Source organism: Phocoena phocoena, chromosome 15 (assembly GCF_963924675.1).
Source record: "Phocoena phocoena chromosome 15, mPhoPho1.1, whole genome shotgun sequence".
Taxonomy (NCBI): domain Eukaryota; kingdom Metazoa; phylum Chordata; class Mammalia; order Artiodactyla; family Phocoenidae; genus Phocoena; species Phocoena phocoena.
In genome coordinates, this window is record NC_089233.1 from 61,277,973 (window position 1) to 61,305,487 (window position 27,515).

A 27,515-nucleotide genomic window follows, 5' to 3' on the forward strand; every position below is an offset into this window, starting at 1 on the left:
CCCCCCAGGAGGGAAATGCTTTCTCAGAGTCACCAGGAGACCTCAGAGAGCTGGGGGCTCGGGGAGTTCTCCCAGTCACGCCGGAAATCCAGACAAGGGAAGCGTGCCTGCCTTTTGAACCTTGGGTTCCCTGTCTGTGCAAGGGGTGAGGGGTGGCTTTTTAACCCTGGCATGCCAGGATTCAAAAAAAGCCCGCCTCCCTCTGGGGGGGTGGGTCACCCTGTGGGCCACGCTGCATCCTCACGCAAACTGCAGGTAGGGGCAGGGGGGTAGAGCCACACAGACCTGGTTTTGATTTCCTCTCTGCCACTCATTGGTCATTTGGAGCCGGAGCTAGTGAGCCCCAACTTCTTTGAGTCTCGGTTTCCACCACTGTTAAATGGAGATAACATTCCGTACCACCCAGGATTCGGTGAAAGGATATACACGAGTCCAGGACAGGATAACTGCCACAAATGGTCACAGGTATTGTGGCTGCTCGTAACGTGAGGTGCTGAGTCACAGAGTCTGGGGCTGGAGAATCAGCCCCTTGGTCCAGCCCAGCCTCACTCCCGCCTGGTGTCTCTCCTGGTTGCATCCCTCCTCTCTCTCTCCCACTCCCTGCTCCCACTTCCTCGGCCTTCCTGGGAAACTCCTTGAGAAGGTCCCCAGCAGGAGAAAGCCTCATGTGGGACATTCCTATCTGGGGTCCCCCGTCCCTGCCATACCACCCCACAACCATATGCCCCCCACGGAGCCAGGTGTCCTGGCCCTCAGTCCCCAACCATCCAGCAAACTGACCCTCATCGTCACACTGGCTTTATTGGCCCTGAGAGCCATAGAGTAAATCCCAAGGGAGCCCTGCTTCCCCTCACCCCCAAGTCTGTCCAGAGACCCTGGGCGCTGGCTGAGCGTTCACCACGCCAATCTTGGCTTCCTGTCCCGGCTGTTGTGGGCTTGCCAGGCCTGCGTCCTTTGAGAGCTCCCCAGATCCTAGAGTCAGGCTCAACCTGGAGGGCGTAGCTGGCAGAGTCTCTGCAGGGACTGCCTGAGGCCGGCTGGCTTCACTCAAAGAAGAACATTCCTGGCGTCCGGTATAGGCAGGAGGTCAGCCCCAGTGGGTAGCCGGAGCTTCCCTGGACAGGGAAGCTGCCTGCAACCCAGGGTTCCTTGGGGTCTGCTGGCAGGGGCAGCGGGGCCCGGAGAGAGGCTGGAGGGGTGGGTGGTGCAGGGGAGGGGGCTGCTGAGGCCAAGAGGTGCTCAAGGCCAGGATCAGTCCCCATGCAGAAATTCAGCGCCTGCAGCCGGCACTGGTAGCTGCCCCCGATGGTGGCCTCGGAGGTCAAGATGGGGGCAGGGGCCTTGCTAAACCCCTCAGCCTCAGAGAAGCTGGCAGGAAAGCCAAATGCGGGGCTCGGGGAAGATGAGGTGGCCACGGGGAGCTCCCCTGGACCTGCAGGCTTGGGCGTGGGCATCTCCTTGGGCTCCGAGGGTGGCCGAGGCCTGGCATTGGTGGTGGCCGGGCACACACTGGCTGGCAAGGCCCCCACCAGACCCCCAAAGCTTAGGCCCTTGGGCTCTGGCGGCTCCAGTGGGAACGGGCATTGCATGCCGGTCGCAGCGTCGGGGGCTCCTAGGTCCTGGCTGGTGGTTCGGAGGGGTCTGCGGCGCACCTTGCTGGGGCCCTTGGCTCCCTCAGCGGCTGCCCGTCGGGTGAAGCGCCGGCGTCGGCGCAGGAAGCTGCCGTGCTCGAACATGTCATGGCAGTCGGGGTCCAGCGTCCAGTAGCTGCCCTTGCCCGGTTTGCGATCATCACGGGGCACCTTGACAAAGCACTCGTTGAGGGACAGGTTGTGGCGGATGCTGTTCTGCCAGCCGGGCCGGTTGTGGCGGTAGAAGGCGAAGCGGCCCATGATGTAGCGGTAGATGCCACTGAGCGTGGCCCGCTGCCCCGGTGAGCTCTGGATGGCCATGGCAATCAGGGCGATGTAGCTGTAGGGGGGCTTGGTCGGCTCGGCCGCAGGGGCCAGGGGCCCGGGTGGGGGCTGCTGCTGCATGCTGACTGGGCTGGCCAGGCTGGCGGCTGCCGGAACCACGGGGGCCAGGCACGGTGTCCAGGGCTGGTGTCCGGCACAGCCTGCCCAGGCTGGTTAAAAGGCCCACTGGCCCAGCCTCCCAGCCTGGAAAGGCAAAAAGGGGTGGGCCCGCCAGGCTGCCCTCCCTTCTTCCCTCGCCCCCCTCCCACAAGGCCCAAGAGGGGCGGGCAGGAGAGGCCAGGATTGGGAAGCCGTGAGCAGCTGCCGGGGGTGAGGAGACAGGAGGGAAGGGACTGAGACCCTTAGCCCACATGTGCTGGCTGGTGGTGGCTGAGGAGGGACAGGATGTGAAACTGAGCGAGACTGAGACGAAACAAAGAGAGATCGAGGCCGAGATGGAAAGAGAGAGTGAAAAGAGACAGAGAGACAGAGACAAAGAGAGGTAAGGGCATAATAAGAGGGAGACAGGAACATACAGAGAAGACAGAGGCAGAGACTTAAAGAGAGACAAAGAGCAGAAAGAGACAGAAAACAGGGAGACACACAGAGAGCCAGCCCCACGCACGTGCACACGTGCACACAGTACAGAAAAAGAATCACTGAATGAGAGAAAGAAAGGAATCCACAAAGATAGAGAGGAAGAGGGATACACACACACACACACACACACACACACACACACACACATTAATGAGAGAGGAGAGAGGTAGCATCTGTGTCTGAACTGGAGAACAGGGAGTTCCTGTGAGAAAAGCCTCTGGGGCCTCTCGAGTCCCCACCTCTGGTTCCCCCTTTCTTTTCTCTTCCTCCTCCCAGGCCTGGGGTCTACTTTCTTCTCCCCACAGTGCAGAGCACTCGAGGTCACACTATTCCCTGCCCTCCTAGCTCTGGGGTCTACGAGGGGTGGGGCGCCTAGGGTGGGGACGAGGGCCGGCCCAACCCCGTTTGCTGAGCCCTGGCGCCCTCTAGTGACTAGTGTGGGGAGGACAGACATCTGGACAGAGCCATCCACCCTCCCAAGAGGCTCTCAACCAAGACCCTGGCTGAGCCTTCATTTCCCATCTCTAAAATGGACTGAAGACTCTGCAGCTGTCCGGGCTGTGGTGGAGAGGCAACGGGCTCCCTTACACTGAATCCAGTGCCCTTTGAGAGCCTGGTACAGAGTAGGGGCTTGGGCATGACGAGGACTGTCACCCTGAGCTGAGGCTCCCCGATAGCTGCAGCCTTGGGCCGAGGGTACAGCGAAGCCCAGAACAGTCAAGCCTTCTGAAGGATGGGGCAACCTCCTCCACACTCTCCCACCCACAAGTCACCAAGTCATCGGGCCCCTACTGTGTGCCACTCTCCATGCCAGGCCAGCTCCCCTCCCCTCTCGACATTTACTTCTCAGACCAACTCTGCTCCGGAGGCCTTAACAGCTTCTCTTGAGTAGATGAGGAATGCGAGGTTCAGAGAAGTTAAGTGACTTGCCTGAGGTGGCACAGCTAGTCAGTGACAAAGCTGTGATTTCAACCCAGAATTCCGTAACTCCTTAACAACTCATTCCGTGAGGGGCAGGGGTAGAGGACTGTCACTGGGCCCCCACTGGAAAACTGGCTATGACCCCCAAGGGAATAGGGAACCATGCTTTGCTCTATCCCAAGTGTCCAGTATCTGCCTGGAACAGAGTAGGTGCTCAATAAACAGTCGTTGAATGAATTTTAAGACTGATTCTGCCCTTTATTGAATCATACAGGTTTCCCCCCATAAAAGTGGCTTATTAATGTATCACTAAAAGATTTATTATGTTGCCATCTGTAAGAGAATTCCTATAAATAAAGTCAGAAATCAGAAAAGGTAAAAGGTCTGATATCTGGGGTAGAAAACAGTGACTTTACTGACAAGGCAGGGTCACCACTTTCATGGTGGAGAGGGCTCCCTCCCAATTCTCAAGGACTCCCTACAACTTACAGTTTGCAAAGATTGGGGGGGGCTTGGGCAGGGGCTGGACTCCTGGCTCCCACTTTGGCTTCTGTCCTAGGCCTGCCTCAGTTTCTCCAAAGACAGTATCTACTGGCGGTGGTCCAGTGGTTAGCATTTAAAGCCCCAGGTTCAGGCTAAGTCCTCTGTTTTGGGACCCCCTCCCCTCACAATCCCCAAAGAAGAGAGACTTGTGGCAGGTGAAAGGAGGGTCTGGAAACTCACAGCCCCTCAGAGGTGGGGCAATTCTGTTACTGGTTGGGCTTCAGTCTAATCTATGCGGAGGATCTTATTATTGGTAAACTCAGCCCCTTTTCTTTTTGGCTGCACCTGGGGGCTTGTGGGATCTTAGTTCCCCCACGAGGGATCCCTCGAACCTGGGCCCCCAGCAGTGGAAGCACAGAGTCCTAACCACCAGGGAACTCCCAGTAAACTCAGCTTTAAGCAAACCTTATAATGGATCAATTGCAGGTAAGGTCTGCTTTAGGTAAACCGCTATGGGCATGTCCGGCTCTTCACAAAAAGATGAAGTCTTGTTTCTGACCTAATTGCTATTTCTGGAACCTCAAGGTCGAGTTTAGTTCCCAAGCCTGACGCCTCAGGCCCAGCTGCCCGGCTGTCCGCTTACGCGCCTCCTTCCTGGGTTCCCGGGGCTCCATCTCATTGGCTGAGAGGTTGAAGGCCGTGACTGGCTTCCGCTGTCTCAACCTACCTGGGCGATGAGTGAGGCGAGACCTAAAGTCCCCAGGCTCAGCTGGGGCAGGGCTGGGGTGGGATCTGCACCCTGTGGGGACTGCTTTAGAGGGTACGGGAGGGGGAAACAACCGCTCAGGGCTGACTCAGCTGTGTCAACAGGTGAGTGAGGCTGTCGGGGATGCGGGGCTGGGAACGCGCCACCGAGGCACCTGGCCGTGGAGCTTCGAGTGTAGGACGAGCTCCCGCGCGAAGACTGGCTCCACCTGCGGGGTGGGGGTGGGGCAATGAGCCAACCTTCTCCTTTACCCACACCCTTTGTTGGGGTGGGGGGGCGGGAGTGACAGCTCCTCTCCACAGGCATTTTACACGCAAGGTCTTCCAGATCAGATAAGGCAGGTCCGGGGCGGAGCTGGGACTGGAAGGAGCAGTGAGAGGCCGTTCGGGGAGGCTGGAGGGTGTGGTTCTCCGCTGGAGTGGGAGGTGACTCACATGGGCCATAATGAGACGCTCCTCAGGCTGGTCCGGGGGCCCCGGGTACTCCTCGCCAAAGCACAGCCGGATCTGGTACTCGGGCTCCTGGCGACCATGATGCAGGTGGGCTCTCAGTTCTACGGGCACCGAGACTGTGGGGTCTGGGCCAAGATGGGGCGTCCCACCTGGTGCCCACCTTGTGCTCACATCCTATGCACACGTCCCGTAAGCCCACATCCCCATTGTGTGCCCATGCCCTATGCCCACTTCCACGTCCCCACACCTGCCTCATGTCCCACATCTGCTCCCACTTCTAGGTTTCATGCCCCGTGCCTCGTGCCCTATGCTCACTATCATGCCTTTATGCCCACCCCATGCCCACTGCCACTCACATGCCTATCTTGTGCCCAGTGCCCCCGATGCCCACCCTGTGCATAACGCCCTATGACAACACGTGCCCAAGTCCTATGCTTATGTCCCACACCCAGTGCCCCAGCCTGCCTCGTGCCTACACCTCCCATACGCCTATGTCTAATCTGTGCCCAGCCCTCCCGATGCCCATATTCGTTCCCACCCCCGGTGCTTCTGCGTCATGTCCTTTGTTTCCATTCCCACTCTAGCCCAGCATCGTCAAGTCCATCGCCCCGCGCCCACATCTCGTGTGCCCACTCTCCTCTGTCCGAGTTCCTTTGCCGACCCCAGTGCCCGGCCACTCCGCCCCGCGCCGCCAGCGGCCCCGCTGTCGCGCTCTTACCCGCGAGGAAGCTGCGCGTGTCGAGGAGCTGGCAGGTGCGCTCTCGCTCCAGTTTGTTGGGCCGCGCGCGGTGCGGGGCGAGCGGGCCGCGCCAGTACACACGGCCCTGGCACAGGCGCTTGGCGAAGACGCCCTCGGGCGCCACCCAGAGCAGCACTCCGCGCTCCAGGTGGGGCAGCAGGCGCCGCAGGACGCGGGCGCCGGGCGGCGGCTCCGGGAAACGAACCTGCGCGACGCGCGGCGGCGACCCCAGCAGGAGCTCGGCGGCAGCGGCGTCTGCGCGCGGACTCAGGCTGCAGCCCTCGGCCGCGCGCGCTGTGGCTTCGCGCACCAGCTCCGCGCCATAGAAGAGTCGCACGTGCAGCCAAAACTCTGCGGGAAAGGGAGGGGACGCGCGCCCGGCGTTGGCGGCGCCGGCTCCCCCTCCCCTCACAACAGGGCAGGGAACCCAGAGGTCACCCGGCCGCCACCTCGGGAATTTTTGACACTCCCTCCCGATAAGTAATAATAGTGATTCTAGTAGTAGTGGTGGTAGTAAATAATAGCAGCTTCCAGTATAAACAAACTGGTAGTTGAGCTTCAAAAGCATAGGGTCTGGGGCCATCAGTACAATGGGGGCATGACACTGACGCCCTCCCAGCCCGAATTTCTGGGATTCTAGGAGTTTCTTCCCGGCAAATATTTTTAATGCCGGTAGAAATCATAATCATAATAATAATAGCAACAACAACAACAAAACAGCAGCCTCCCATATGAAGAGCTAGCGGTATGCTCAGTGGTTAGGGCCGTGGGCTCTGCAGCCAGGCCCTTGGGTTCTAATCTCTCACTGCCCCTTAGGAGCTGTGATCTGATAGTAACTTTCCCAGGGTTACTAACTGTGTGACCTTGGGCAGGGTTCTTAACCTCTGTGTCTGGTTTCTGCATCTGTAAAATGGGGAGAATGGCAGTATCTATCTCACAGGACTGTGGGGAGACTTAGAAGGATGCCTGGTATAAGCTAAGCCCTCAACAAATGTTAGCTGTTGTTATCTGGAGTCTGGGCTGGGTGCTTTGGGTGGGAGACAGAGGCTATTCGGCACCAACCCTAGGTCCCCCCCAGTTCTGCACAGCGGTCAGGGGAGAGGGCCTTCGGATTCCTTACCGCGGTTGCCGAAGTCCTCAGAAGGCGAGGGGCCCCAGGGGCGCGCAGGATCCTGAGCCTGGTACCCTGGAGAAGGAGGGGAAGCAGTAAGGCATCGCCTCACCCTAGGTCCCTCGACCCCTAGATCAAGGTCCTGGAAGAGGCCGGGGAGGAGGCAGGGGTGGGTGAGGAGACCCAGTCCTTACTGTGGCCAGCCAAAGGGCCGGGGGGCAGGGAGGCCAGCCTGGGGGGCCGCTTCTTGTCTTTATCCTCTGTGGCTAATCTGGAGCCAACCTGAGCATTGGGAGAAAGGGTCGTGAGGGTGGAAGAGGAGACCTGTGGGCCACAGGAGCTCCCAGACAGTCTAAACTGGGGCAGGGGGAGGTCTGGACAGACTGAAAGCCAGCCGGGCTTGATAGGGACTTGGAAGTTTACCCCGTAGAGTTAAAGAGAGAGTTGATGGGGTTTTTGGAGGTGAAGCTCATTGTGATAGGGAGAGAAAAGTGCTAGCAGTGAATGAGGAGATGGGGTGATAGAAATGGGGTGATAGAGCAATGGAGTGGGGGCACTTGGGACAATGGGGAGATGGGAACAGAGGAACGAACCGCAGATGACGGGGGAGAGGTGATGGGGTGGAGTAAGAGTGATACAGACAGTGATGGAGATAGAGATGACAGGGGTGATGGCAACAATGAGAGCTAGAGGTGATGCAGGTGAAGGGAATACAGTGATGGAGCTGGATCTGATGGGATGAGTGGGGACAGAGTGATTGATCCCATGATGACAGGGAAGAGGGGCTGAAATGGGAGAAAATAGGGCTGGTGCAGACAGAGCGATGGAGGTGAAGATGGTGGAGACGATGGGACAGAAATGATGGAGTCAAGGAGAATAGAATGAAGGAGATGAAAATGATGGCAGAGATGGAGTAGAGGCAGGAAGTAGAGCTGATGGATGGGAACAGAGATGGGCAGGAGCTGATGGAGAGGATGAGATGAATGCGCTGGAGATTATATAGGGGGTGGTATGGGTGCGAGGTGCCCGGGCTAGCAAGGCTATAGGGGCGGGAAGGACTCACTGACCTGCTCTTCTGTCTTGCAGGCCGGCTCTGTCACTTCTCCAGGGGGCACCTGCTGGCTATGAAGAATGCCCTCCTCTTTACAGGGGGCACAAGCCCTGGTAACTGGATGAAGGAAGAAATAGTCTGTGGTTTCCTGGGCCCCAAGGGGAACCCCCCAACCTTGTCTGAGGTGAGCCCAGACCAGAGTAACCCAGCTCACTGCATGGTCTCAGGCAAGGCCCACCCCTCTCTGGGCTCAGTTTCCTCCTTTTCGAATGGGGAGATAAACTGTAAGGTCCTTCTAGGTTTACCAGCCCATGAGCTTATTTAAGCTCAATAAGCCCACCATTTCCCATTTTACAGATGGGCAATGTGAGGTCCTTATTGCCCAGAGAGCCATCCTCAGCTGCCACCTCCAGGGACAGGATGGTACCTGGGTTGTGGGCACCGTCAGACAGGAGCCGGTAGACTTTATAGGGGTTGGAGATGTCCAGCTGGTTGAGCGAGCGCACCTCACAGAAGTCAGTGCTCTTGTTGAGGGCACAGCGGAGCCGCGTCTTCCAGGTGGAGGGGTCCTCCTTGTCAACGCCCTCTAGGTGCTTGCCCTTGTATATGGCCCAGGCCTGGGGGTGAGCAGGGGCATTGGGGGAGGAATAGCGTGGGAGATGGGGTTGGTGCCATGCAAAGGGATGAGGGCTGCCTTGCCTCCCACCCTTTTCTCTCTCTCCCTCTGTCCCTCGGCCCCTCCCTCCTTCCTCCTCTTCCTCCCCCCCTCCATCCAACATATATTCCTTGAGCTCCTGCTGTGTGCCAGGCCCAAGTTAAGGACTAAATGGGGAACAACAAGACATACATGGTCCCTGTTCTTAAGGAACTCAAGTCTAATGGGAGAAGCAGCCGCAAACAGCTGAAAGGAAATAACTATATTCCAAATTATGGATTGTGATAAATAAAAAAAATAATACGATGGGATATAAAATGCTGGCAGTGACTTGCTGTCTGGAGAGCCATAAAACTGAATCCTTACCTATTGCCACAAACAAAGTGGACTTCAGATGATTAAAAAACCAAAAGTAAGAGGTAAGACTATAAACTTAATAGGAAAGAATGTAGAAGAAAATCTTCTGGGGCAGAGAATCCTTCTTAACCAAAATTGTAAAGGCATGAACCATAAGGCAAAAACATTGCGATGTCTGAAATCAGCAGGGGGCTAAGATCTAGAACATACAGGAACTTCTGCAAATCAGTAAGAAACAGAAAGCATCCCCTAAAGAAGCATTCTTATCAAAGGACAAGGATGGGTGGTTTACAGAAGAGGAAACCAGAATCCCATGAGCATAGGAGAAGGTACTGAAACTCATTAGTGCCAGAGAAATGCAAATAAAAGTATGAGATATCACCTGTAAGCTTACAGAATTTAGCCAGTTGGATAAGCCAGTAGTTGGTTGGGATGTGGACACAGTTGGTGGGCATGGAATGGGAGCAGAGTCTCTGGAGGGCAATCAGGCATGCCTAGTCCAATTAAGTATAAGCATACCCTGTGAGCAGAAATTCCAATTCCAAAGGAATTCTCACATAGGCTCAAGAGGGGACCAGGGCAAGCAGATCCACTGCAGCGTTATTTGTGGTCTGGAAAGCAACCTTGTGTCCATCCCTGGGAAAGTAGGTGGGGGAGTGCGTGTAATAGATGCCCACTGTAGAGTTCTATGCGGCATCTAGAAACAAATTAGATGGACAGAGAACAAGAATAGATCTTCAGAGCGTGACCTTGAGTGAAATAAAAGTAAGACACAGAATTAGATCTATGACACAATTATGATGTATATAAGGTAAGAATACACACGAAACAGCAATGCCCACTTTGCAAGAAAACACACAAACCAAAGATACTCATTAAACACATTAGAATGACTGTTGTGGTAGAGGGACTAAATAAATATGAGGGACTGCTTTAGAGAGGGTGATCAGAAAAGGCCTCGCGGAGGAAGCAGTATTTGGGCTGAAGCCTGATTGAAAAGAAGGATGGAGTCGGACAAAGATCTGGGGGAAGGCTGTACTAGGTAGAAGGAACAGCGAGTGCAGAGGTCCTGGGGTAGGAGAGATTCAAGGAAGGCCAGTGAGGCTGGAGCACAGTAGTCAAAGGGGAGGACAGTAGGAGATGTCTTGTTCGCATTGCTCACTTTCAGGGATGGGGGGCGGGGGATTTAACTGATAAATCACACTCAGTCATTGCTCTCGGAGATCCCAGGCTTAGTGGGACACCAGACTGAAAAGCCACAGTTCCTTTGTTGGTGTCTCTTGCCAGTGGTGAGACCTTTAAGGCTTGATTCTGCTGTCTGTAAACTGTGCCAGTTATACCTCACCTCACCTGGTTGTGGCACGTGTAAGATGAGCGGTCTATGTAATGTGCTTAGCGCAGCACCTGGCACACGCTGCTTATTTATCGCAGTACTTATTCATTATGTTAAGGATGCTCTAACTCACAGGTAACCTGGGCTCAAGGCACAGGGAGTTATCACCATGATGAGAGGGGGATCTCTGGGGACACTGCCGTGCCCCTAAGCATTTAAAGTGGTGCCTGGCACACAGGAGATGCTCAATAAATATTTGTTGAATGAATCAAATTGGGCCTCGAAGGATCAATAGGAAGTTGCCAGGTGGAGTGACGTTCCGGCAGGGGGAACAGCTCGCGCAAAGGCATGGAAGCGCGTGATGCCCGCAGGGGACAGTGGGCAGCCTGGTGTGACTGGAGCTGATGTGCGTGTCTGAGGGTACGTGTACTGTTGATTCTTGTTATTCATGGTAGTTGTGTTCTATAAAATTTACACAACCACTGAGTTAGCAAACACTGAACCATCACTCCTAAGGGAAACACAAGGCTAGGTTCCTGCGCGCCTCTGGTCACCCCATTTTCATCAACCGGTCAATACATAACCTTGTTCTGTGAGTGTTTCTGTTGAAGGACACCTTATTTAATAGAAGCTGTTCATTCATTAACAGTAAACTCACGGCCAACAACACTGTAACTCACGTCTGAAAGAAGCTTACAGACGTCACAGCCTTCCTGTGCTCAGGAATACTGACAGCGCTTCAACACTGTGTAAGCTTGGGGGTCATTTTAAACAGGGAAATCACCAACAAAAAGCACAAAAATATTAAAAACGTGGACTAAATATTGTCTGCGAAAGGACGCCTGTTTACAGTAGAAGAGCTGAAACTAGAGTTGTCACCTTGCTCGACCTCAGCTGGGAACATGCATGTTGGTGACAATTTTTTTTTGCCATCCTGTGCATGTCTGTGAATGGCTGCAAAAGTGCCTTGAATATCAATTTTGAGATTACATATAATTTTAGCGAGTAAGAGAATTTGTAAATATGGAATCTGTGAATAATGAGGATCAACTGTATGTGGTGGGGGGAAGGGGAAGAGGAATTAAGGAAGAAGACAGGTTGAAGCTGGATCATGAATGTCCTCGAAGGCCAAGCTTTATCCCGTGGACTTTGAGGCACCAGGAGGGCCTGAAGCCAGGGAGTCACATGTGTGTATCAGTGGTGGGTTGAGGGGTGGGTTAAAGCAGTGCCAAAGAGGGACAGGGAGGGCCAGTCCCCAGAATCTCCCACTTCTGAACGGCACATAGCCTTAAGGGGCAGGCCAGGTAACCACCTGTTCAACACTTACTGAACCAGTCCTCTGTGGGCCAGGCACTGTGCTCAAGGTCACCACCCACGGGCAGCTGGAGGAGGCAGACCCATACAAGGCACTTATAATTCATAGGGAAAGCTGTTCCATGGAGGAAGCAGAAGGAATCAGGGACGACTTGGGAGAAGCACTGAGAGCTTCATAAATGCATTAAGCAAATGAATGCATCAGGGAAGGCTTGTCTTTAGTAAGAGATGTTTAAGCCGAGCATGATGGGAGTTGGCCAGTGAAGGTGAAGAAGAAAGGGTGTTCCAGGCAGGGGGAACAGAATGTACAAAGTTCTCACGGTGAGAGAGACAGGAAGCATTTGGAGACTGAAAGAACTGTCTGGCTGGGTCTAAAGTTGGGGAAGGAGTGGAGAGAGACGGACAGAGGCCAGGGAGGAGCAGTTCATGCAGGGCTTTGAGGTCTTGGTAAGGAGTTGGGACTTTATCACAAGAGCAATGGGGAGCCATGGAAGGACTCTAAGTAGGGGAGTGCCAAGGCAAGATTTACATTTAGAAATATCCCTCTGGAGGACTGAGGGGAGAGCTGAGGGATGGGAAAGCAGGGCATTCAGTTATCCTGGTGAGAGATGGTGGGAACGGGTCCATGTAGACGGATGAAAGAGCAGCTCTGCAGTGAGAGCCGAAGGCCTTGGAAATGGATTAGAATGAGATTGCAGGAGAGGGGAGCGGCCAGGGTTCAGGTGCCCAGCTCCCGGGTCTAGGTGGTGATCGGTGCCATCTTCCATTTTGGGAAACACAGACGTTTGTAGGAGGGAGCTGATGACCGTGCTATTAAGGAGGTGCTGAGTCTGAGAGGTCTGGGCTGTCAGACCAGCAGGCTTGGGGCTTGGCTGGGAGGCTGGGAAACGCTGGGCTCCACACTGAGGCTGTGGAAGGGGAGAGTGGGACGTGAGGAGGGAGGTCCAGGAGAGAGTGCTGAGAGCCCCAAAAGAGAAGAAGGGATGGAGGCTGAGAAGCGGGGTCCAGGAAGGTAGGAGGAAAACAGGTCAGGGTTGGAGTGGGGAGGGGACACAGATCCTGGAAACCAAGTGAGACTGTTTCAAGAAGGGAGGGTCCACTAGACACAAACCCACCCAGGGCTCCAAGAAGATGATAGTAATGGCATCCTTGGATTTGGCAAAATTAGAGACGTTAGCAGGAGGGAGAGGAACCACACTGTGGGTGGGGGTTGGGGAGGGGGGTTATGAGTGAGGGCGTTGATGTCCAGAAGACCCTTTCTAGGTGCTTCACCCTGTGAAAGGAGAGGGGAGGCCAGAGAAGCAGGAGCTGGAGACGTGGTGTTTGGGATGGTGGCGGTGGCCTGGGATGCAGTTGGTTGCTTTTTGCTCACGGGAGAGATTCCAGTTTCAGTCTTGGTGGGAAAGAGCCAGTTTGGAGGAAGTTAATGGTGTCTAAGGAAAGGGAGGGCATCCCTGGAGGAGGTCCCTGAGAAGGGCTGGTGTTGGAAAGCACAGAAAATGTCCCCGAAGCTGCTGGGGTTAACAGTTTACGGGTGGGAAGCGGAGGGAATTTCCATGGTGGCGGTGGCATCTAATTTCCTCAAGGAGAGGGAGGAGAGGTCCCCTGAGGCGTGGGGATGGTGCAGGTTATGCAGCCCTTGTCTGATTCTCTTTTAAGAGGGTGTGGGAGGGTTTCCCACGTACAGAGAACACTACCCTCAACCTAGAGACAACTGAGGTTAAGGGGTGAACCTGTGGCCCGAGGTGACAGCGTGTCGGGTCGGTTCCGGACTCTGCGAACGTGTGAGCGCAGAGCCCTCCCGGGCCGGGCTGGCGACCCCCGGCCGGCGCATCCTTACCCTGAAGAGCGCCGCGTCCTGCTGCGCCTGGTAGCCCTGCTTGGCTGCGTGCTTCCAGGGGATGCGGAAGAGGGTCTTGCCCGCGTCCTCCCAGCGCAGCCCAGCGTAGCGCCCGCTCTCGATCTGCGCCACCAGCCAGTCGCGGAGACGCAGGGGACCCCCGGCCCCCGCCATGAGTCGCCTGCTGTCGGGGACCCTCCCTTCGTCCCTCCGCCATTGGTCGCCGGCCATCGGGGACACAGTGCTCCGGGGACCGGGTCTGGGGAGCGCGGCGGCCAGACCCCAGCGCGACAGGGGATCGCGGGGGCCACCTGGACGGCGAGTGGAGGCGGCGAAAGCGAAAGGCTGGGCAGGAGGTTTCACTTTCCTTTCTGCTCCCCAGAGGCCCTGTCGCCCCTCCCCGTGTCGCCTGGCCTGGAGGGCGTCGGTCCTCACGTCGGGGGCAGCTAGAGGCACCACCAAGACCCACTGAAGGGTACGGGGTGGGGTAGCCCGCGTTCTGCTCATCCCTGGAGGGGGGCCCCCGAGGGGGCTCAGAGGCGTCCCTTGCACCATCCCTGCACCTGTTTTCTGCTCTTCCCAGCCTACCGGAAACTTAGTCTCTTTCCAGGACCTGGACTGTAGAGGTGGGAAAAGCATGGTGCTTCTCAGACTAACTCCCAGTAGAATTGGGAGGCAGAGACTGGTTTAAAATGCATACTCCTAGCCGCCATCCCAGACCTGAAGAATCAGATTTTCTGGGCAAGAAGTCCAGGAACGTGCATTTTAAACAAGTCCCGCCATGGGATTCTGATCCGGGTGGTCCATGGGTCACCCTTGGAGAAATATTTCCTTAAATATTGGGAGTCCCTTTCTGATTGCTCACCATGGTGCTGGGCCTGGCTGAAGCCTTTTCTGCAGTGTCTCAGTTGGTTCTCACAACAGCACGTGAGATGAGTGTAATTACCTACTTTGTTAAGAGGACTGAGGTCACAGAGCTAGTGCCTGGGGGAGCCAGAATCTGAACCCAGGACTCTCTGCCCCCAGAGCCCAGGGGCCTGAACAGTGCCCCACACTGCCTCCCGACAGCTGCACCTGGAGTTTATGGATTCTGGGTGGGGTCCGTGACCCGCCCAAAGTTTATGCAAGTTTTTCATCTCTACGCATTCTTCTAGGGTTTGTATCTTTCATTAAATTGTCAAAGGGGGGTTGTGATGTGAAAGTGGTCAAGTAGCTCAGACTGCTCCACCCTGGCTGTGTACCTGGGGAAACTGAGGCTCTGAGAGGGAGAAACCACCCCTCACTGCAGGGAGCACCGAGCTGGATGGCCAGCCAGTGTTGCCCAGAGGCTGGGAGCACTGTCCCTCATGTGTACCTGTCAGGGGCCTTGCTCCATGATCCCCACCTTCTGTCCTCATATGGCAGCAGCCACCCAGTTCTGACATTTCTACAGGCACAGCCAGGATTCAAAATCAGAGCTGTAGGACTCTGACGGAGCACAAAAAATTTCATATGATTAAATACACGAGTATGGGACTTCCCTGGTGGTGCAATGGTTAAGGATCCACCTGCCAATGTAGGGGACACGGGTTCGATCCCTGGTCCAGGAAGATCCCACATGTCACGGAGCAACTAAGCCCATGTGCCACAACTACTGAGCCCACATGCCACAACTACTGAAGCCCATGCGCTTAGAGCCTGTGCTCCGCAACAAGAGAAGCCACTGCAATGAGAAACCCGCACACCACAACGAAGAGTAGCCTCCGCTTGCCACAACTAGAGAAACCCTGAGTGTAGCAGCGAAGATCGAGCGCAACCAAAAATAAAATAAAAAATTTAAAAATAAAATTAAAAAATAAATGCAAGAGTAATAATTACATCTAAGCAGGAGTATTGATTGTGTCAGGCAATCTCTTCATTTTTTTCTGGGGGGGGGTGGGCAGAGTCATAGTAATGACAAGGATGGGGTCCACAGCCAGACTGCCTGGATTCAAATCCCAGCCCCACCACTTGCTAGCTGACCAGCCACTTCACAGGGCTGCTTGGGGATTCAATGAGATGCAGGTAAAGTGTTTGGCACATTGCCTGGCCCATAGTGAGTGCTCAGTAAATGAGTGGTATTATTGCTGTTGTTGAGCCAGAGTGTGGTAAAAGCAGCAATGGAAGGGGGCGGGGAGCATATGAAGGACCTGGAACATCAGATCAAGGGGTTTTGTTTGTCCTAGAGATGATAGGAATGGAGTGGTTTTTTTTTTGGCTGAGTTGGGTCTTCGTTGCCGCACATGGGCTTTCTCTAGTTGCTGCGAGCGGGGGCTACTCTTCGTTACGGTGTGCGGGCTTCTCACTGAGGTGGATTCTCTTGTTGCAGAGCACGGACTGTACGCGCGGGGGCTTCAGTAGTTTTGGCGTGCGGCTTAGCTGCTCCGTGGCATGTGGGATCTTCCCAGACCAGGGATCAAACCCGTGTCCACTGGCAGGTGGATTCTTAACCACTGTGCCACCAGGGAAGCCCCCCATTTTTTAAAAAAATATTTATTTATTTGGTTTCACTGGGTCTTAGTTGCGGCAGGCTGGCTCCTTAGTTGAGGCATTAGAACTCTTAGTTGCGGCATGCATGTGGGATCTAGTTCCCCGACCAGGGATGGAACCCGGGCCCCTTGCATTGGGAGCGCAGAGTCTTAACTACTGCGCCACCAGGGAAGTCCCCCGGACATATTTTTTCTTTTGTTTATCTGTTTATCTAGTGTCTTTCCCACCAGAATCTACCTACTTTCCCACAGTAGGTACTCAATGAACTCATGTTGCATGAATGCAGAGGAGGAGGTTGGGTAGCAGGTGAAGGTTATTTCATCCACCCTCCCACCCCGAATACTGGAATCTGGGCCTCCCCCACAGCCCTGGACACAGTGCTTGGTGCATAATAAGAACCCCCATACAGGTGTTTATTAGATTACAGAGATTTCGGATCTCTCTTAACTCTAAGTTAATTTTAGTTTAGGAAAAATCAGCTCGAGTGACCCCTGTTCATCCTCAGGGTCAGTTTGCTGCTTTATGGGCTGCCCTGAGACCCTCCCTCCACAGTGGCTCCCCTGGCCTTTAAACTCTAGGTGGGGAGGGCCATTCCCACTAGCTGGGGGTGGATCCTCCTTGCCAATAACCTTCAAGACCAGAAGGAGCTGCTTCTTAACAACCATCATGGGACACGGAGTGTCTAGCTTCAAACCCAGCCTCTCCTACTCTAGCTGTGTGTCCTTGGGCAAGCTGCATGACCACTCTGAGCCTCACTTTCCTCCCCGAGGAGTAAGTGAACTCATTCAAGTCAAAAGTCAGGCATGATGCAGGTACTACTACTATACATTTACTAGCTAAGATTTGTGGATAGGGAAAGGAAAGGAGCTGGGGAGGAGGCGGGGGTGGGGGCGGGCAGTGCTCAGGGAGGACAGGAGCTCAGCCAGGGGGAAAGAGGTTCAGAGAGGAGGAGCTGGCGGCCTTTTCAGGAGACCAGGGTTCCAGGGAGAGATAGGGGTGAGGGTCAGGGAAGTGGAACTCAGCCCTGCAGACTGCAGTTCATGGAGGGTGGCAGGCTCCTCAGGCTCTAGGGGATGCAAACCCCCTCCCATTCTTTTTTCCGGCAGGCTCCAGCCCCTGGCAGAGTCCTGCAGCCCTGCCTTTTCTCAATGAAGGAACGACTGGGAGGCGATCAGACAGGCAGCTTCTGTGGCTCTTTAATATCCTCCGGGCCCATCCAACTACCCCACCCACCCACTCCCACTCCCACCGCCTTTAATGGGAGCGGGGGGCCGGGGGCACCCTCCCCCAGCCCAAGAACTAAGGCACCAGGTAGCTGCAGCAGGCCGGCCCAGACACAGAGCCACACACACAGATGGAGGACACACTGACCGCGGACGCAGACAAGCAAGGCGCGAAGAGGGGCAGGGGCGGGGATCAGGCCGCCGCGGGGCTCCCACAGGCTCTGGGCCCGTCCTGAAGGCCGTGGGAGGCGCAGACAATCCCCGAACGGGACCGGTCGAGAGGCCGAGGGGCGCCACGGCGGGGCAGGATCCTCACTTGCTGCCTTTGCGGGACAGACACCGCGGGAGGCAAGAGAAAGTCTGCTTGACGCGCGCCAGCAGCGGCAGCGGCCGGTGGGCTTCCCGGGGCGACCGCGGCACCAGGCGCTGCAAGGTCCCCTCCGAGGCCGAGGAACTGGGCGCGGGGGAAGAGGCCGCGCTCGCAGAGCCCTGCCGGCAGCGCGCGCACATCGGCAGCAGCGCGCGCACCTCCTCCTCGTCGCGGAAAGGGCTCTCCCCGAAGCGCTCCTCCAGCTGCCGGCGAAGCTGGGGTGGGGTGGAGTCGGGGTCGGTGCCGGGCCGCCGGCTCGGTCCCCTCCCCGATCCTCAGAGCTTCCGCTCTTCTTCGAGCTTCCCACACCTCGCTAAGCCCCTCCCGTCCTGGCCATCCTCTTAGCGTCCCTTTTGCGTCCCCATCCCCCTAACTGAGCCCCTCTCCCTCCGAATCCCTCCCCTCTCCCTGAATCCCCTTCCCCTTTGACACTCCATCTTCCAGACCTACTAAAGTGAGCCCCCCACCTGCACAGTGGGGACCACATTAACCCCTCCCCACACTGCCCAACAACTCTACTCAAGCAGGCCCTCTTGCCTGCCTGCCTCTTTCCTAATGCAGCCTTGCAGACAAGTCTCTGGGCAGCAGCCTGCCTTCCTGCACTGACTGCTTCTCTCTCTCATCTCTTGTTTGCGGGTGGGGGAGGGTGCGGCTCAGTCCCCGACATCTCCATGTGCCATCTGCCCAGTGGGCATAAGAGAAGGAACTGCTTTGGCCTCATCAAGGACCCAGGGGTGGAATAAGGACTGGACATGTCTCCCCAGGGGAGCCAAATGTTCAAATGCCTTCAGGCTCCAGGTAGGCAGAGCAGGCAATGCTGGAACCTAGCCAGATTGAAGGGTCCATAATCAGGCCCACGGGCATTCAAATCCTAAGTTAAAAAGGAAAAGAAAACACCTGGCCGTCCAACCTAGGGGCTAGGTTAGCTCAAGAGCCACGAGTTCAAGACCCCAGAAAAATCTTCTGCCAGGTCTGAAGCACAGGCTAAATTCTATCCAATCAGTGCTCAGCTCAAGTAAGAAGAGTTTCCCACCCCTGCCCCTGCCCCTACCTTCAGGGAACTGCCCCAGCCAAACTCTTCAAGCTGCTGCCTAAAGCCTGGGTTGGGGTTGGCGATGGGCCGCGTGGCCTTGATGGCTTCAAGCACGTCCCGCCAGCTCAGTCCTGTCACAGTCATCACATATGCCGTCACGATGGTGGTGCTTCGGGAGACGCCTGCAAAGCTGGGACATCCCACCCCAAGGCTTCAGGTAAGGCCCAATCTCCTCCGTGTCCTCCAGGCACCCCATCCCCACTTCAGCTCTCCCACCCTTGCCTCCTGAGCTCCAACCACAAGGAAACTGCCAGGACCTGTCTTCCCACATCAGGCCTTTGTCTATGCTGTTCCCTCTGCCTGGCATTCACCCATATCAAAGGCCTGAGTGAAACATCACTTCACTCAATCATTCAGTACACGTTTCCTGATCATCTGTGATTTTTCAGGTACTGGGGATATAGTGGCGAATAAAACAGACGTGGTCTCTGCCGTCCTGGGGCTTACAATGTGGTTGGGAGAGACAGACACTAACAAGGGAAACAATTTCAGGTGGTGGTAACTGCTTCGAAGATGAGCCCAGTGGCTAGGAGATTGTATAAGAAGAGGTATTAACCTAGTGGAAGGGACGCGGAGGATTAGGGAAGGGGTTCGCAAGGAAGTGACGTCAAGCTGAATCCTGAAAGACGGGTAAGGATTGTCAAGAATGTTCTGGGCAGTGTACAAAGACCATGTGGGTGGGATCCTGGTGGACTTGAAGAATGAGGAGATGGCCAGCACAGCTGGAGCAAGGAAAGGAGGAAGAGAAGGGGAGAGGCAGGCTGGAGGAGCCGTCCCTATGGCTGGGGCTCAGGCAGAGCTACCCTGAGCCAGGCGTAGTGAGAAGTTATGGAATGAATGAAATCAACAGGACCAGGGGCCCCTGGGAAAACTCAGGGGTCCCATCTCCCCGCCTGGGGCTCCTCACTGCCCTGTACTACTGCCTCAAAGGCTAGAGGGGAGGAGAAGGAGCTGGAACTACTGAAGGATGCTGGGCTACCTGCCTGACCTCACCTATTCCTCCCAATAGCTCGCCAGGTCAACATTCTTTTTTCCCATTTTACAGATGAGAAAATTGAGTCTCAGGGAGAAATAGCTATCTGGCCATGGCCATACAGCTGGTAATAGACAGAGCCTTGATCTGAGTCCTCCATCAGCCTGTCAGACGAATGGTGGACTGTCAGGCATTGTGACAGGCTGGAGAAGATCCATCGCAGGCTCTGCATTCCCCACAGGATGAGGGCATGTTCAGGATGGAGGAAGGCCACTCACTTCCCCTCCCCCCACTCCCCTCTTAACTCACCAGTGCACAAGGCAGTTTCCCCCATTGAGGCGGCAACAGTGGATGAAGTTGATACATTCTTTGAAGTGCTTTTTGCTAGAGAAGAAAGCAATAAGGTACAGAGCACTGGCGGGGGGGACAGGTCTTCTAGGAGTTGTCCCCCTCCCCACTTCTGGGATGGCAAGAAACAGAGCCCTGGATCCTCAGGTCAGCCAGCACGTGCAGTGACTAGGGGCTGATACTGTAGTACTGGTGGAGGTGTGTGTGAAGCAATAATGGTGGCGTTTCAGGAGGTGAGAGAGGCCAATGATGGCAAATCCCACCACAGAGGCAGGAGCACCTCTTCAATGGGTCCTGTGGATCCTATTTTCATGGAGGGTTTATCTTGACCTTTCAAGGAAATGGGTGTGAGGAGTCCCACCCCTCTGGGGTCTGCAAACAGAGCACCTGGGGACAATAATGGTCAACAACAGGGTTGGGAGCAAGAGTCCCAAGGGGCAGGAGTGTCTGGCTGGGTCCCTCCCAGGCTGGGGTGTGCTACTGCTAATAACATAAACCAAAATCCTGCTTTCTGAGCCCTCATTACACGCCAGGCCCTGTCCTAGATCCTCAACCTGTGCTATCTGATCTTTGACAGCCTCCTTGGTGCTGATGGCCCCAACCCCTCACACACCCATTTTCTCTCTCAGAGAGGGGAAGTGATTTGTCCAAGGTCAAACAGCAAGTAAATGGCAGAGCCTGGCCTGAACCCAGATGCCTTAACTCCAAGGCCAGGAACAGGCTGAGCCTGACCCTTTCAAATCCACTGGGGCGTCTGAGCCTGAGGGACAGGGTGTTTTCTCCATTTCATAGCCAAAGAGACTGAGCTCTGGGAGGTTAGGGCTTGGCCAGCGGCATAGGCAAGGGTGTGGCTGAGACAGAGTCCAGGTGGTCTGGGAGAACACCTGTGCTGGGGTCTCCAGGACAGCTTTGTGGCCTGAGTCCTCTCTGTCCTCCCTCAGACCACCTCCCACCCTCCCTCTTCCCACCACATGAAGCAGCTGTCTGTCCATCTGTCAGCCCATCCAGAGGAACTTACATGGGTACCTCAGGGGCGTCGGCCACTGAGATGCGAAGGTAGGTTATGTCCTGCAAGTACAAAACACACATGGGCAGCCTGCACCCCAACCCCAGCCTGGGCCTCCCAAGCACCTCGCAACCTTAGGCCAGTTCCTGCCCCTCTCTGGGCCACTGTTATTGTCTCTGTCCAAAGAGGGTAGACACCTCCTCTGAGGGCCTCCCAGGTCTGACTATCTGTGGTTCCAGAACCTTCTGAGAAGATGGTATCCTAACCCCATAGCTGACTTGGGCACAAAGACTTGCCAAAAAGGATTCAGGGACCTTTTATTTAAGAGCTGGGAAAGGGCCACTTAACTTGACTCCCCTCCATAAAAGGATTACAAAATTACACAGTAAGAAGGGTAAAGCAGATTTTATTCTCTTGAAAAGAAACAAGAAATATGAAGATTAGTTTTAGTTCATGAATTGTGGTTATAAAACTCTGTGCTAATTATTAAAATAATCAAGGAATGAATTGTCAGGAATTTCTCCAACAAACTTGCTACCACAGCTTTCACTCCATGCCTAACCTTCACACAAGATCTTAAAGATGAGTCCTGCCCACATTCCAAGAATCACTTTTCTCAGGGACCTCTCTCAGTCCTTTGATATTCAAATGGCTCTTTTCAAGGGACTGGCGCACCTCCAGCCAGTGACTAAGTGACCGCCTGGCTAGGTCCTCATCTGTTAGTGGCTTTGTGTGAGATTCCAGCCCTTCTCTGTAACTCACTCTCCCCAAGGTCACATGAGCCTGCATCTTTTGCAAGCCTGCATCTTTTGCAAGGTTCGCAAATTCGCTTTGCAACACATTTGGCCTTGGATTTGCAGGGCATTATCAAACCCTGACTGGTAAATTCACTGATGGATGGGGAGGCAGAAGAGGGCAGGGCTGCCGGAGCAGGGACTCATTTTGCCAGTAGTCATTTCATTAGTAAATATAGTCATGCCTAGACAACCTTCCCCAGGCACTCTAGTGACTTGCATACTCCAAATACTCCAAAACAAGCCTGCTCTATAAAGCAAAATCAGACTCCATTGACCTGGAAATTTCTTCTAGTGTCTCTGTGACACTGAGAACCACAGATTATTGGAGGTAGCTCTTAGAGACCATCAAATCCGACACAAGGGGAAACTAAGGCCCAGAGAGGGCGAGGACCCTGCCCAAGGGCACACAGCAAAGCTGTGACAGAACCCGGTCTGGATCTCAGATCTCCAGAGTCCCTTCCCACCCACAGTTCTCTCCCGTCGATGGGTGAGCCAGACTCTAACAGATAAAGAGGAAGGGGCTCTGTTTATCGATTGAGAATATGATTAACTTTGTTATTATGTCAGCTATAATTTGTTGAGCGCCTATTTTGTGGCTCTCAACAACCCAGTGAGGTAGGTACTGTTATAAAATTCCCCTTTTACGGATCAGGCAACTGAGGTCTAGAGAAGTGAAGTCCTGTGCCCAAGGTTACAGACAGAATGTGGTGAAGATGTGAACTCAGAGCTCCTGACTCCAGCACATGTGGTCTGGATTTCCTACTTCCCTACTCTAGGTCATAACAGCCTCACCCCGTCTTTTCCAGGATTCGATAATACCAGCTCCAACCCTCCCCGTGGGGGCCAGCTGTACAGTGTGCAAAGCATCTTTACCATATCACAGTCCCCTGGGGGCAGATAGGGCTGAGGGATCAGAGGCCCAGACAGGTGAAATCATAGCCCCAGGTCACAAGCGAGACACAGAGCCCAGAAACATCTATGTGGAGTCATCTATTCAGTTGGACAACGGGAAGCCCCTGTGGGAGACTTTTTAAGGTTTAGTGTGAGGCCTCTGGAGCGGGATGGCCTGTGTTCAAATTCCAGCTCCTTAGCTTCCTGGATGTGTGACCTCAGGCAGGTTACTTTACCTCTCTGGTCCTCAGTTGCCAAAGAGGGAGCAAATAGGGATGCTAATGTAAAACAGGCCAGTTTTTAAGCAAATGAGTTAGCATATGGGTCAGGAAGGCCTGTGTGCCAGTAGAGGATCTGGCACGTTGTAGGTACTTGATAAATGGGTGCTGTGGGGGTCTGAAACCCCCCTTCCCACCCATGTGCAGCTCTGGGATGCGGGTAAGGCTTACCTGCAGCAGAGGCTGGGGTGACTCGTGGATGGAGATGATGTGTGTGATCTTATTCCGGCCTAGCTGATCCGTGTCTTTGGCGTCTGAAAGAAACAAGGATGCTTGAGCCAATATGGCAGGTGTGACCTATATATTCCGATGGCCAAGTGAGGCGGGAGCTCACTGCCCCACTCTCCTACTCAGCCCGCCCTCTCCACCTTGGCCCACCCTCTGCCGGCTCCCTGCTCCTTCACCACCTCTTGCTCCCAGCATGACAGGTCCTGTCACACCCCTAAGCTTCAGTCTCTCCACTGGGGCACCCACAGGTAACAGCCCAGCACCTCCCCAGCCTTGCCCCTGCTGTTCTTTCCATTGCAAACACCCTTCTGTGGCATATCCTTCACCAGGCAATTCTTCTAGGAATCTTGACTACAGAAGGGTTAACTCACACAGAAAGCTGTGTGTAGAAGATGGTTCTCTGCACTGCTGCTTATGACTGTCAACACATCAGAAACAGTTAAAAATGGGAACTGGGCTTCCCTGGTGGTGCAGTGGTTAAGGATCCGCCTGCCAATGCAGGGGACACGGGTTCGAGCCCTAGTCCGGGAAGATTCTGCATGCCATGGAGCAACTAAGCCCGTGTGCCACAACTACTGAGGCTGCGCTCTAGAGCCTGCGAGCCACAACTACTGAGCTCGCGTGCTACAACTACTGAAGCCCGTGCGCCTAGAGCCCGTGCTCCACAACAAGAGGAGCCACGGCCATGAGAAGCCTGCGCACCACAATGAAGAGTGGCTCCCGCTCGCCGCAACTAGAGAAAAGCCTGCATGTAGCAATGAAGACCCAATGCAGCCAAAAAAAAAAAAAAAAGGAACAAACCACAAGGGGACTGGATAAATAATGGTATATTCATACTTGAATACTGTGCAGCCACTAACAAGATCTCTGTGTGCTGATATGCAAGGAAGCCCACAATATATTATTAAATGGGAAACACAGGTTACAGAACAGCATGCAGAATAGGCCCCCATTTTTGTTTTAAATATTATATCTATATGTACAAAGATACATGAAAACAACCCAGGGATATACCTCCCACAGCTATCAGTAGTCATCTCTAGGGGCTGGATTTCCAGTGCATGCAGACCTTTTATAATCGAAGTAAATAACACTCGATCTCCACATGCCCACTTCCTCGTTCACCACATTTACTGAGTGTTTACCATGTGCAGCCTTGGCTGGGCATGGCATTGTGGGATCAAGTTCATGGCTCCTGCCCTCATGGGCCTACACACTTAAAGGGGATTCAGACCTTACTTACCAAATATTCAGAAGTCGGTGTGGTGTGAGCTGCTGAGGGAGCTCCCGGGGAGGAAGGCACCAGGGTTTAGGAAAGTGGGGCCCCTAAGCCCAGAGTGAGACAGGAGTGGATGGGGAAAGCTCTGCCCCAGTGCCGATGCCCCTCCCTCCCTAAAGCTTTCTCTGACTCCACAGATGGAAGTGACTTTTCCTGCCTTGGGTCTCCCAAGCTCCGGACCGGCCTTTCTCTTAGCCCAGGCCTGGGACAGGCGGAGTGCTGTGGCCTTGGGACGGAGCGGGCAGTGCTCACCGGTGAAGTTTCTGATGTAGAGTCCAGTCTCTAGAGACCTCTCCTCTGAGGAGGAGGTTGTGCCAGGAAGCCTTCCCAGCTTCCCAGCTAGAAGCAACACCTCCAAACAGACCTCAACCCAGAACCTCAGGGCTGGCAAAATCCTTAGAGGCGGGGGTGGGCCTTGTGCTGTGCGAGAGGCTGAGGCTCAGAGCAGGTACAGCCTTGCCCAGTGTCCAGTGTTCTGAGCCCTCTGTACTGGGGACGCTCCTCCACCCACGTCCCCCTTAGTCTTCATGAGTTCTTTCCTCCTCCCAGCCTGGCATCGCTTCCCTGCCCCCGGCCCCATTCCTGAGCGTGTCCAGGGTGTGTGGGCCAGAGCATGAATGGTGGACACAGGCCTGGGACAGGGAGTGTGCCATGGCCTTGGGACAGAGTGGGCGGTACTCACCAATGAAGTTTCCGAGGTAGAGTCCAGGAAGTACCTACAGGAGAGACAGGCTGGGGTCAGCCAGGTAGGGGTGCATGCAGCCCCTCTCAGTCCTATGAAGGGCGTCTGGCCCTCAGGACTCAGGGAGCGATCACCCCCGTCTTGTGGGCCTGGATGCTCTATGAATGATGTCTGGGGAGGGCAGCAGGGGGGCATCAAGGGAGGCCAGCCTGGGTAGGGGGAGAGGAAAGAGGAAAGAGGGGCACAAAGACCTAGGGAAAGAGGGTGGGAGGAGCACAGGGGGGGTGGCAAAGGGAGAGGTGGACTTGCTAAGGTGGGTGATGGGGAATTCTGAGAAGGGGTGGGAAGGCAGGGACAGATGGGGGTCGTGCCTTGGGGTGGGGGATGGGGAAGGATAGAGAAACAGCATTAGAGAGAGTCCAGGGAGACAGAGACACATGGAGACAGAGAAAGAGACTCAGGAAGAAATAGTCTGGGGGTGACAAGAGTGCCACAGAAAGACACAGCAAGAAATACAGAGTCACGGAAGCTGTCAGAGACAGAGACACAGAGAGGCAGAGTCAGAGAGAGATACCGCCCCAGAGAGACAGACAGAGACGTACGATCTCAGGGTCCCAGGGAGACAGAGAAATAGACACACAGACCGCCAGAGCCAGAAGGTCAGAGGCGGGCGCCCGGCCGGCGCTGGGGCCGGCCAGGTGCGGGCCGCGCCATCCCGGCCCCCTACCTTGGTCATGCCATTCCCCATGATACCGGGGGCGGGGATCCGGGCGCACCCCCAGCTCGCCACCCGCTGAGCGCAAGGGTCACAGCTGCCCTGACGGCCCGGGCCCGGCGCCTGCAGCCTGGCGGGGATCGGGGGGCCTGGTGTCCGCAGCCTGGCGGGGATCGGGGGGCCTGGCGTGCGCAGCTCGGTCCAGCCCTGCCCAGCTGCCGCCGCCGCCGCTGCCGCCGCCACCGCCCGCCGACCCCCGGCCAGGGAGGGAAATGCTGGAGCCGCCGCTGCCGCCGCCGCCGCCACCGCCGCTGCAGGCTCCTCCTACCCCCTTGGTCATGTGGGCCGCCCCCCCACCCGTGGGTCGCGGCGGGGGGCTGGACAAAGCCCCAGTGTGCCGGGCCCGGGGCCCGCGGGACAACGGCAGCTTGTTGGGGCCGCGAGGGGCGTCCACCTCCGGAGGTGGGGGCGGGGCGCTCCCCCCACCCTGGCACCGTCAGGCGCGGGCGGGGCGGGGGCGGAGAGAGCCCCCAGCCGCGGGCTCAGAGACTCCGGATCCCAGCTCCAGCTCTGCCCGGCCCTCCCTGCGGGCCCTGGGGCGAAACGCCTAGCTCCTTCGGCCTCGGTTTTCTAGCGGAAACGTGATGGGGGCTGGACTTGGATCTTCAGATTCTGTTTGAGACGAGAAAAGTGGGTAATTCCTTCCCTTTGTACATCTCCCTGCTCCGCCCCCCATGCAGGCATCTTACCAGCCAGCCATCCTCCTCCCCCACTCTTGCAGCCAGTCTGTCCTCCCATCCTCCACTCCATCCATTCACTGTTCCGTCTGTCTGGTCACTCATCCAGCCATCCTCCCATCTCTTCCTCCCACATATACTTTGGCCTCTGAGGGTAGTGCCATCTGGGTCAGCTCTGCTGGGACCAGGCATAACTCTGCTTAGGGGCCCCAGTAAATCAGAGGTGCATGTGAGGAGAGGGAGATGAGTGAGGGTTACAGTCACCTGGGTTCCTTGGAGTAAAGGAGACTACGACAGGATGTAGTTAGAGGCAAGAGTCTCAGAAGGTGAGTCTGGAGACCAGGGTTCCAGGCCCTATTCATTCACCTCTGACCTGCTCAGTGACCTTGGGCAAATCCATTTGGGCTCCCAGCTACCCAAACGGTATGTCTAGTGTGCTGCTACTAGGACCGAAGATGGAGAATGTGAAATAACTGAGAGCACACACCTCCTGTGGGACTGAAATAGAAGCAGCTGAACCAGCTTTACTCCTCTAGCCGTCACCTGCCCCCCTCCATCTGTAGTGGTAAGTGACTGTGGGAGGAATGTGGGTACAGAGAAGGACAGGGTCGGAGGAACCTGTTTGAAATGCAGTGACTGCAGGAAAATAAAACTGTTTCTTTGGTATGTCTTTCTTCCTCAAATTCACAGTGTACATGGGGCTGCCTGTCTCAGCTCTGTGTCCAAGGTTCTCATATAAACCAAATTATTCAACAAATACTTACTGAGTACCCACTATATAGTAGGCATTAGGGGTGTCCCTAACAGATA

General features: G+C 55.3%; 3 protein-coding genes across 4 annotated transcripts; all 3 read right to left on the reverse strand.

The window, feature by feature from the left end:
* Positions 1-781: 781 nt before the first annotated feature.
* On the reverse strand, positions 782-2,083 carry FOXS1 (forkhead box S1). The gene has a single exon (XM_065892759.1). It carries the CDS (start codon positions 2,034-2,036, stop codon positions 1,044-1,046), a length of 993 nt encoding a protein of 330 aa, XP_065748831.1. The 5' UTR covers positions 2,037-2,083; the 3' UTR covers positions 782-1,043.
* A 2,739-nt stretch (positions 2,084-4,822) lies between these two features.
* LOC136135399 (interferon regulatory factor 4-like) lies at positions 4,823-13,751 on the reverse strand. Its single transcript, XM_065893280.1, has 8 exons — positions 13,578-13,751; positions 8,419-8,695; positions 8,095-8,195; positions 7,222-7,309; positions 7,037-7,102; positions 5,896-6,267; positions 5,160-5,278; positions 4,823-4,933 (listed from the first exon to the last, which is right to left on the reverse strand). Exons 1-8 carry the CDS (start codon positions 13,749-13,751, stop codon positions 4,823-4,825), a joined length of 1,308 nt encoding a protein of 435 aa, XP_065749352.1.
* Positions 13,752-17,620: 3,869 nt separating this feature from the next.
* On the reverse strand, positions 17,621-26,308 carry DUSP15 (dual specificity phosphatase 15). 2 transcript variants are annotated; one of them, XM_065893065.1, is made up of 7 exons: positions 26,297-26,308; positions 25,254-25,287; positions 23,236-23,318; positions 21,111-21,160; positions 20,054-20,128; positions 18,730-18,901; positions 17,621-17,893 (listed from the first exon to the last, which is right to left on the reverse strand). In XM_065893065.1, the coding sequence occupies exons 1-7, from the start codon at positions 26,306-26,308 to the stop codon at positions 17,621-17,623; spliced, it is 699 nt and encodes a 232-aa protein (XP_065749137.1). The 2 variants fall into 2 exon arrangements, with proteins under 2 accessions (XP_065749137.1, XP_065749136.1); XM_065893064.1 differs by lacking the exon at positions 26,297-26,308 and adding an exon at positions 25,981-26,001.
* Between the last annotated feature and the right edge of the window lie 1,207 nt (positions 26,309-27,515).